The 10,518-nt window shown below is 35.8% G+C and overlaps 2 protein-coding genes across 4 annotated transcripts; both read right to left on the bottom strand.

The window, feature by feature from the left end:
* Positions 1 to 1,655: 1,655 nt before the first annotated feature.
* Positions 1,656 to 4,583, bottom strand: si:ch211-284e20.8 (uncharacterized protein LOC563738 homolog). Of its 3 annotated transcripts, XM_046857974.1 has the most exons (8): positions 4,499 to 4,583; positions 4,238 to 4,385; positions 3,595 to 3,708; positions 3,380 to 3,458; positions 3,105 to 3,271; positions 2,892 to 3,002; positions 2,633 to 2,791; positions 1,656 to 2,311 (listed from the first exon to the last, which is right to left on the bottom strand). In XM_046857974.1, exons 1-8 carry the CDS (start codon positions 4,546 to 4,548, stop codon positions 2,141 to 2,143), a joined length of 999 nt encoding a protein of 332 aa, XP_046713930.1. In that variant the 5' UTR covers positions 4,549 to 4,583; the 3' UTR covers positions 1,656 to 2,140. The 3 variants fall into 3 exon arrangements, with proteins under 3 accessions (XP_046713930.1, XP_046713929.1, XP_046713931.1); XM_046857973.1 differs by lacking the exon at positions 4,499 to 4,583 and having other exon boundaries at positions 4,238 to 4,492; XM_046857975.1 differs by lacking the exon at positions 4,499 to 4,583 and having other exon boundaries at positions 2,633 to 2,788; positions 4,238 to 4,492.
* Positions 4,584 to 7,077: 2,494 nt separating this feature from the next.
* On the bottom strand, positions 7,078 to 9,504 carry fetub (fetuin B). Its single transcript, XM_046857992.1, has 7 exons — positions 9,175 to 9,504; positions 8,934 to 9,047; positions 8,752 to 8,839; positions 8,460 to 8,626; positions 8,261 to 8,374; positions 8,032 to 8,115; positions 7,078 to 7,937 (listed from the first exon to the last, which is right to left on the bottom strand). The coding sequence occupies exons 1-7, from the start codon at positions 9,367 to 9,369 to the stop codon at positions 7,164 to 7,166; spliced, it is 1,536 nt and encodes a 511-aa protein (XP_046713948.1). The 5' UTR covers positions 9,370 to 9,504; the 3' UTR covers positions 7,078 to 7,163.
* Positions 9,505 to 10,518: the final 1,014 nt, after the last annotated feature.

The raw sequence follows: 10,518 nt of genomic DNA, 5'->3' as shown, positions 1-10,518 counted from the left end.
TTAGCTGTCAGGAGTGGCACCCAGTGTGGTCTTCCGCTGCTGTAGCCCATCCGCCTCAAGGTTCGACGTGTTGTGCATTCAGAGATGCTCTTCTGCAAACCTCGGTTGTAGCGAGTGGTTATTTGAGTTACTGTTGCCTTTCTATCAGCTCGAACCAGTCTGGCCATTCTCCTTTGACCTCTGGCATCAACAAAGCATTTGCACCACCAATATCTGCCGCTCACTGGATATTTTCTTTTTTTCGGACCATTCTCTGTAAACCCTAGATATGGTTGTGCGTGAAAATCCCAGTACATCAGCAGTTTCTGAAATACTCAGACCAGCCCGTCTGGCACCAACAACCATGCCATGTTCAAAGTCACTTAAATCACCTTTCTTCCCCATTCTGACGCTCGGTTTGAACTGCAGCAGATCGTCTTGACCATGTCTACATGCATAAATGCATTGAGTTGCTGCCATGTGATTGGCTGATTAGAAATTTGTTTTATTGAGCAGTTGGACAGGGGTACCTAATAAAGTGGCCGGTGAGTGTATATAGTATACTTTATATAAGACCTTTTCTTTCACGCCTAGGCCTTAAGTGGTGTCCTCCACCAGTCAACCCACCCTGAAACCATGACTATTCTTCAGAAATGCGGTATAGCAGAGAGCTGAAACAGGTATCACTGAAAAAGGAAAATATCACTTAGATGTTATGAGGAAGAAACCTTGAGAGGCACCAGACTCAAAAGGGGAAACCATCCACATTTGGGTGTCAGAACCAGATTGCTTTGCTATAGTACAAATGCAGAGCAGAAAAACAGTACTGTACTGTAACAAGTAGGATATTGCTCTCATAATAGCAAAAAAATGGCAATTAACAAAAGAAGACAGGCAGGAGAAGGAGGTGAAATACACAAAATAAATTATACAGTACATTTCTGTTAGAGGTTAACCCACTAATCTCAAGAATTGCCCATGGGCTCCCTAGTGACAGAGCAGAAATGAGTTTGCCCTCTTGCCTGGAGATTGTGAGTTTGAATCCAGGTGACCATCTGTGGTCTGAAGTCACTGCACTGTGGGTGGGTTGCATGATATTCTCTCTCTCTCCCATGGCAATCACAGCAACACTAGTAATTTTGGGAGCACTTTCCCTTAAGTGTGTGCGGATTGACACAGAATTATTGCCATATTTGACTTTTAACATGAACAGTGTGGCAAAACATTAATTGAAGCTAGAAAATGAGTAGCTTATGGCTGTTAATTGAATAACTGTTTGATTTTATATATTTTTGTAAATATTAAAACATTTATTTAACATTTAATTACACTTAAAAAAAAAAAATGAAATTAATGGTTTATTAAAAAAAAAAAAGTTTAAGCCCCAGTACTGTATGCAGCACCACAAACATACAGCGAGCCCTGAACTTTCACCAGCATCAATAACTTTACAGACATACATGACTCTACACCAGGGTTACATTGCTACTGGATACCACAGCACACATTCAGAGGTCTTGTGTAGTCCATGCCTCTAAAGGTCAGAGTACAACATACATGCGCACTGTTTAATATGATGCCTGATTTTGTATAATCAATCAGAATTAGTGTTAGTACAAAACAGAATGAGGGTCAGTGTGAAGTAAAAAAAAAAAATAAAAAGGCATGACAACACATTTTCACACATTTGTTTTATTGCAGGCTGCATTTGTTTGCTTTGTTCTTACAGCTGAATCTCTAGTCTAGACCCGGATGTTAGATTAGCTGTATTGTCATATGCTGATGCAGTTACTTTTGCATTTTTATATACAATATTGTTTCCTTGAGCTTAATCAATTTTTCAGTAATAAAGATAAAATATATCTTTTGACTAAAGACATTCAGGTCACAAGACAAAATTTATTTTTGTTGTTGTTTTGCTAAAGACCAGAGCTTTATTCAGTCCTAAAAGATATGACTTCATTTATTCATCTGTTATTATTTATTATTATCTTTAAAAAATATATTTACCTATTTACACATTTATGAATGATTTCATACACTTTATATGGAGAATCTCTGTCCATGCTATAATATCTTATTTATTGGAACATACAGTGTACATCAGTACAGCAGTACATTTTCTAGTGTGGAGTGACCTCTGGTACACAATGTTTTTTATTCATAGTTTCACTGACTTTAATCCAAGGTTGTATCTCCTTTCTCCAGGGCAGTTAGGAGCAGCTGCTGGTGTTCTGGGGTGCACTGGAATCGGCGGAGGGGGCAAAACTAGCACAGATCCAGACAGGGCAGTTTTGGATGTCCTGTGGCTGTTCTCTGGTTCATTATTGAGCTGAATGACACCAAAAACACCCAGTTACACTATTACTCTTCCTCTACAGCTAGAAATACATTTTGTTTCACCAGCATGCTTGCAAAGCTAAAATCTGATTGGTCTGAAAGTGCTGATAATTAATTTTTTTTTAATTAACAGCGTAGCTATCAAAATTGTTCTACCTGTAGTTTAAATAAATCATAGAAATATCCTAAATGGCGGTAGTAATTGTATTGGTGAAATAAAATCTCTTTGAGATGTGCTGTTATAGGACAATAATCATCAGAGCACCACCCGATCATGTTTTATTTCTCACATTAATGACTGATTAACACTTACCATATGTTGAAAAAGTGAACAACTGACTTTGGTAGAAAGTTTTTTCTTTTCTTCTTCAATATTTGTGTGTGTTCCACTGATCCAACTGGCCTCTTTAGAAATGTTCACCTCAGCATCATCATCATCAAAAGTAATGTGTGATCCAGTACAGAAGCCCTTCTTAAAAACAAAAAAGAACAACAAAAAACAAAACAAAACAAAGGCTGCTAGATAAGTGAGCATTATTTATAGGCACTCTCAGTTTTTGACTGTTACTTACATGTGTCCCATTTTTTGGCTGGCACTGAGTCCAGTCTACATCAGGCAACATTTTGGCACAGTCCGTTTCCTGTATGGTGAACTCCACAAAGTAGGATGGACCAACAACCCACTGTTAAAGAAAACTCATCAGATCAAAACTCATCAAATTATATCACCTACATTGAATGAAATATTTGATGATTAAATCTTACAGAAGCTGAATTACACATACCTGCATTTTTGCAGCTGTTATATTCAGAAGGATAAAGTAATTACGCAAGGTTGACTCTTTGTTAAATTTTTCGAGAGAAAGACGTACTGTCTCAGCAACGATCGGATCATTCAGGCTCTCTGTTGTTGGACAATCTGGGCAAAGATCAACGATGGCAGCAGCAGGAACTAAAAACGAATGCAATTTAAAAATATATATATTATTAATAAATATTTATAAAAAATTGTATAATTTAATATTTAATAATTTATCAATTGACAGTAACTGGAACCTACCTTGCTGAATGGTGCAACTAAAGTTATGTAAAGTAGAATTGGTCTGAATGAAGAGCGATACATCACATTTTCCGAAGACCTAAAGCATTTGTAAGTTGGTATGTATAAGTTTTTCCCCATTATTGCTACTTTATATTATTTGATACGTTCATATGCATGGGTATTTTATGATATAGTCCAAATCAAAATGTTGAAAACAAGTTGAGAAGACCTACTGGAACATCTGAGATATCCTTGATTTCACATGACTTCCATTTTCTTTTGCTGATCACATGACACTTTGTTTCCAGCACGTCTATTGTCATTTGTAAAAGGTGTCTCCCTTCTTCCTGTGAACAAAATAACGAGCTGGATTGTTACTTAAATGTTACCAGTATGTAATTTTGCTTTATACCACCAATTGTTTTCAAAATATTCAAATAGCAGAGCTTGCTGTATTTCATATGATAACATCATTCCTGGTAGATTAATCTTTTATTAATAAATGGATTAAAACATGGATACTTAAGAAAGAAAACTGTATATTTGTTTTATGGAAATGTGTTTCAGCATCAGTTCCTGGTCACAGTAAGTTTTTCTCCAGGAGAGGTCTTCAGGACTTTCTGTTTGTATGCTATTAGATCCTTAGTTGTAACAACTTCACACAAGTGTTTATAACTGCTCTAACACAAGTAAAACAGCAATAGTTTAATTAACAATTGTAACTGTTGAAAAATTGCTATGGCAAAACACAACACTTTCTGACATGCTTCTTGTTAATCCACATCACAGCACCCTAATATTGATTATTGTCTTTTTATTTCTTTACATAATACTTAACTAAAAGAATAAATATCTCCAATAGTACCAATAACTCACCTTTGCAACTTGCAGAACATCATACACTCTATTTAGGGAAAAGATGTAACCTTCTGTCCTGGCTGCATTAATCTGGTCCAGCGCTGCCTCTGCTGCATTCACTATGCTCGGGTCCAGGCATCCTGTTAGTACTGGAGATGTTGTTGCGCTGTGAAAATATAAATGTATCAGTATCAATATGATAAACTGTATTTTTCCCATTTCTCTCTGTATAACGGCCTGAGCTGAACCTGAGCAGAGATAGAGAGACAGGCAGAAGACCTGAGATGTGTGTTCAAATCCACGTCATGCAGCAAACCCTGAACTTTCATCCGCACCCATCAGCAAACAGCAGCATTATCTGCTGTTGACCCATTTACACATGCAGTATAGATTCTGCTTTTAAACATACCCTCTGACTCACTGATCATTTATATTATACTCACAGGCAGACTGCAGCCACTATTTCTATTTCTTTCAGCCAATTCATATTTCCATCTTTAGAAATGAGTTCATTCTCAAACTTGAAGCAAAATAACAGATAAAGGATTATAATATACGTTATTACTTGCATGAATGAACCAGAACACAGACTCCTGTATAGAAACCACACCACACATTCTAATGCTTTAAACATATTTTGTTTTTCGTAACCTTATAAAGCCCTACTTGTCTGTACTTATCTTAATCCCTGCATTAAACTTACAACATTTCTGTGCACAATGTTGTTATGAAAACATACATTTGTCATACACAACCCAACATTATGCTGATGCTTATTAAACTAACCTACTTGTAATAATCTATAGGGCTATTTAAGGTAGTATATAAATAATGTCACAATTAATACATTTGTATGATATATTTATAACTTTAGTAAAATGCATGAATACAGAATTCATGTGCTTTGTTTTTGTTATTTTTTTATTAGTGCAACCAGTAAATAAAATCACTGAATCCACAATACAATATGGTATAATGGGAAACAGTTTCATTAAAAACAGGTATCACCTGTGTGTAATGACAGCATTTTGACATGCAAGTTTATATTGTCTTTTCCATATTTACATGAGGAAAATAAATAAATACTTCCCTAATAAAACCCCAAGAAATTGGGTACATAAATATTTTTGGAGGCTTTCAAATAATATTTTAATAAAGTTACAGGCTGTCTATTAATTATATAAGTGTGCTGCAGTTACTCAGTTTTAATTCTAACTATAGCTATATTTATATTTGATTTCTGTCATTAGCCTACCTCTGCAGCTAAATAATGTGAGAATAACAAATATATAATAAAATAATATCCATTAGGACACAACGATTCAGTTTTTAAAGGATTATTCTTCCACATTTTTTATTTATTATTTATTCACTTATTATAGATCAGATATTATAGTTTTAATATACAGAATAGAAATTTATATATAACTCTCTATTACCTTTTTACAAAATGTAAACATTATTATCAACAACAAAAATAACTGTAACACCATTACAATTCTTATTATTTAGTGCTGCATGATTAATCGGCAGCTTGTGTGATTATATAACGCCAAACATTTTGCGATTTAATGAAATAAATAAGTGCATGTGTGGACACATACTTTCTGAGAAAAGTTTGCAGATTTTCCGCGCAGCTAACAAAGCACGTGTGGCGTGTGTGGTCATGTGACTTTCCTGGAAAGACCAGGTAAATATGGATGCCGAGCAAACCGACACTGAACTGGCAGCCAAATTAATGCTACCTCTGTTATATGGTGATATTTTAGCTTTAAGATTATCAACACTGAGCAGATAGAGGAACTGTGCAAGATTTGCTAAATTAAAGTTGCTACATCATTTGGCAATACGACAAATTGGTAAGAAACGACAGGCGATGCTTCAACAGACAAGAGTTTTCTTTTATTATCCATTCTCTTTCCTTTTCCTCTTACTCAACGGGACACGCATGCAGATTGGCGCTCCTTCAACTGGCAACCTCCACTTTACTTATTCACATTCCCATACATAAAAATGTTTAATGTCAATTTTATTTCATTTTGTAAAAATTATTAATTTTGAAAACCTTTAAGTTTGAAAATACGCATTTTAGCATTATCACTAATCTGTGTGCAATTTTCTTGATAACTAATCAAGTGGACTTAATACCATTTATTATATCGCATATCACAATATTGACCACAATAATCGCAAAATGACATTTTTCCCAAATTGTTCAATCCAATTATTATTATTATTATTATTATTATTATTATTATTATTATTATTATTAAAATGCATTCATTATTAAATGTATAATACAGCTTAGTCTTGCAGCATTTTAGTAACGAAACTAATTATTATTATAATATATGATATATGATTTGTGTTCATAGACACGAATTTCCCTCTTTTTTTGTGTCACTGAGGACGACTTTTTAATTAATGTATTCCAGTAGGAACTATTTTTAGTGCCTCTGCCAAAGTTTTCTTTCTCCCACTTGAAACCACAAACGCGGTATTGCTTGTTTCTTTCTAGTTTGTTATTGATTTTTAAATATTCAAGCACCATTTTCTGCCTTATTCTCTGATAGAAATAGAGAAAAAAGTTTACCTTTCCTTTAGCATTTCTGTCAGCATTACCCATGATCCTCTGCCGCCGTTGCTATGGAGATAGAGCCAGACGGAGGCAGTCGTGGTCAGTGTCGCGAAAAAAAAATTGTGTTTATGAACACGTATCAATAGATTAATGTTTGTGACTATATCACAAAATACCTTTAGTGTTGAGCAGTATAATGTATTATATTTGCATTATATTTTTCTTTGTGCTAACAGAGCAATATTATATATCATATAATAATCACATCTCTGGACAATTATTGGTTTACATGCTTTATTGCACCAAGCAAATAATTATTCACATATGCTACACAGAGTAAACATCAAAAGTCTGTTCTGAAGTATTTCATGCAGCTGGCTTGACCTTAAAGGCTGGATCCTCAGCAAAGGCATCCATAATTAGCTTGTTATTGGTCTTGAACTCTGCTGGGCAGTTGGGGGACAGGGTTTGGGGGAATTTGCCAATGGCAGGCTCCATCTGTCCTGGTATCTCTGGGTCAGGGCGCAAGGGAAAGCCTGTGGCAATGTCATCTTTCTCTTTCTTATCAGGAAAGGAAGGAAGGATCATGGGTTTATCCAGTGATGGGAGGACTTCGACAGTTCCCTCTGGCTTCCTCACAGTGGTTTCATGTGGGTGCTCGTGGTGGTGGTGATGATGCTCATGCTCATGGAGGTGTCCATGGTTGTGCTGATGGTCCAGAGCCAGCTCATGATCATGCTCATGTGTCTCATTTTTGCCATGTCCATAGTTGTGGTGGGCAGGGTGAATACCCTGGTCTTGTGTGTGGTTGTGGGCTTGGTCATGGTGTGCATGGACATGGTCATTATCGTGGCTGTGCTTATGAGAGTGTGCATGGCCATGGGCTTTACCTTGTCCTTCATGGTGCTCATGAGTGTGGTGGTGCCCATGATCTTTACTGTGATCATGGCTGTGCTTTCCTTCTTGCTTGTGATCATGTTTGTGGTCAGCACTGTGATCATGGTCATGTGTAGGTGGATGGGGATGGGGGCGTGTGTGATCGTGAGGGTGGTCATGTGAATGAGATGCACCACCAATGTTTTCATGATGATGGTCTATCTTGTCAGCATTCAAATGCTTCTTCTTTTCCTCCTCTGCAGTCTGAAGAACAAGGTTAATCCAAAAGTTATATACAAATAAGTTATAACTTCCTTGTTACAAAATACATGTTAGTTAGAAGAGTTTTGTCAATTACCTGAGGTTCATAGATTTCACACTTAGAGTTAAAGTATACTTGACCATTGGAGAGAGTGTGTGTGGCTTCGCAGAATCCTTTGTGCTGAGGATGAAAACACCACTTTACTGCTAAATATTGTAATTATAATTATATATTGTTAAATAATGTTATTGAAAATATTGTAATTATGCATTTGATCAACTTCAACAGCTAAATTAGTTCAATTGAATGAGGACTTCACACTTACTGCAAACTCGCAAGTCATCAAGCCACAATTCGAAGCCTCAGCTATATCGGTTTTGTTGGAGCAAACTGTTTCCTGAATGGTGAACCCCACACTGTACATAATGATCAAACCACCCTAAAAAAACATCAGATGAAATGCATTGTTTTATTGTTTGCATTAGTATTTGAAATATATATAGATATTTTCTACAGGTTCTTACCTGTGAGATTGCTCTTGTAATATTAAGAGGAGCAAAGTAATTTGGGAGCCCACTCTCCTTATTAAACTTCTCCAAACCCATCTTCATCGTCTTTTCTACTTCTTTATGATCCAGTGGGAACAGAACTGGGCAATCAGGGCACGCTGCATAGATTTTGGAGGCAGCGACTGCAAAAAAAAATAGACATTTTATGATATTTTTTTTTTCATTTTCTATCTGGTACATTAATACAGATGGATGTTATATCTTACACTTATTATTTTACAATCTAAGTAAAAAACTTGCTCATTACCTGGCCTGACGGAACAGCTGTATTTGTAGAGACGAGAGACTCTTTGAGGTCTATTTACATAGATCACAGCCTTACACTGACCATACACCTGGTTAGTAAAACATAAAAACGTGCGTTATGATTCTCTGTATTTAAATTATAGTTAAATGGAAACTTGAATGAGGGAAAGCGAGTGGTCATACTGGGTTTTCACCAATGTTCCTAGTCTCACACTCGTTAGAATTCTTCTTACTAAGGACATGGCATTCAGTTTCAGTGATATCAATTGTTAGGTAATACACCACCCCAGTTTCACCCTGTAAAATAAAAACAAACAAACAAAAAATGTTGAGAATACATAATACAGCTCACAATGGTTATGAATTTTTGGGGTTGTATTTATTAGCATTTTATATAATCTCAAACTCAAGCAAGCAAACTCACGTGGCGTGTCTGATGGACATTGCTGACACGTTCCAGGCTGAAGACGTAACCCGTGGTGCGATCCAGGTTGATTTTGTTTATTACATCTGAAGCAACAAAGGTAGTGGTTGCATCCTTGCAAGAAGACTGTGATGGGCCTGCAGGAGCACCATGCACGCACACAAACGCCAGCAACAACAGCAGACACCGCTTCATGCTGGAGTGTCTGCCTTTTACACACTGCTGATCATTGAGGAAAGAGCATTAAACTTTTATAGTCCCCTACGACCACCCCAGCTTTGGTCACTGTGACCTCCCAGTTGGTCAACAAAGCTCCTTCTCTCCTTTGCTGAAAGACCCCAGTGATCACATCACCAGCTCTAATCAATCAAGCAGCCGCAATCCATTCATTGTCTCAGCTGTTTCAACTTGCTGAGCAAAGAGTATGTTTAAACTATTGATTAATGAGGGGATGCTGGTGGCTGTTGCAACTTTCTATTGCTGACCAATAACATTTGAAAAAAAAAATATTTTCATTCTTTTCTCTTCTTTTTATATCAGCAATCTTGAAAGCAGGGCCTAGTGATGTTTTGTTTATTTTTATAAGGAAATAAATGAGTATACGAATGGTTCCACTGATTGCATTTCAAAAGAGCATTTCAGTAAAACAGTACATCAAACAGTCATCAGAAAAATAATCTGAAAACCAATTTAGTAATCTAATTGATTAAAGAAATTGATTTTGAAGAACACATACTTTGTGACACAATTAATTACAGCACTGTGAAATTCTTTGTTTTGCATATCAGGCCAGTCATGATACAGCAGCCTTAAAAGAGAGACGGTTAAGTGTCTTTATAAGGACCCAAGAGTAGCAGGTTGGCAATGCCCTCTTAGAAAAACAAACAAGAACCTTAACCATTGAACACCACTGCCCCAACATGCAAAAAAAAGAGTACACATTTACATTTATGGAATTTGGCAGATTCCCTGATCCCTCATTTATCTTGTTTAAAAATGAACACGTGAGGGTTAGGGGCCTTGCTCAAGGGCACAGCAGTGGTTGGCGCAGGTTGGCGGTGCTGGGATCTGTACTTAGAGCCTTTCAATCAGAATGCCAAAATCTTAACCAATTCCCAGTAATGACCAATACTGTCAATACTCACATATTACATTTTATAATAATAATGAAAATAATAATGATAGTAAAAATAAAAATAATGAAAATAATAAAATGAATAATAATAATAATAATAATAATAATAATAACAATCATTATCATCATCATCATTTTTATATTATTATTATTATTATTATTATTATTATTATTATTATTATAATTATTATTATGAGTTCAAAATTATA

The sequence above is a fragment of the Silurus meridionalis genome, chromosome 9 (assembly GCF_014805685.1).
Source record: "Silurus meridionalis isolate SWU-2019-XX chromosome 9, ASM1480568v1, whole genome shotgun sequence".
Taxonomy (NCBI): Eukaryota; Metazoa; Chordata; class Actinopteri; order Siluriformes; family Siluridae; genus Silurus; species Silurus meridionalis.
The sequence above is the reverse complement of the archived record's forward strand: the minus strand, read 5'-3'. Positions and strand labels throughout refer to the sequence as shown.

Bases quoted from the DNA above. Each gene is read 5' to 3' on its own strand.
- si:ch211-284e20.8 (XM_046857973.1), bottom strand. From the start codon at position 4,438: ATGGGAAAAATACAGTTTATCATATTGATACTGATACATTTATATTTT. The intron at 3,459-3,594 runs GTAGGTCTTCTC...CAAATGCTTTAG, and splicing joins AGGATATCTCAGATGTTCCA to GTCTTCGGAAAATGTGATGT. The intron at 3,003-3,104 runs GTATGTGTAATT...TTTCTTTAACAG, and splicing joins TAACAGCTGCAAAAATGCAG to TGGGTTGTTGGTCCATCCTA.
- fetub (XM_046857992.1), bottom strand. From the start codon at position 9,369: ATGAAGCGGTGTCTGCTGTTGTTGCTGGCGTTTGTGTGCGTGCATGGT. The intron at 8,627-8,751 runs GTAATGAGCAAG...TTTTTTTTGCAG, and splicing joins CAGCTGTTCCGTCAGGCCAG to TCGCTGCCTCCAAAATCTAT. The intron at 8,375-8,459 runs GTAAGAACCTGT...ATGTTTTTTTAG, and splicing joins TTACAAGAGCAATCTCACAG to GGTGGTTTGATCATTATGTA.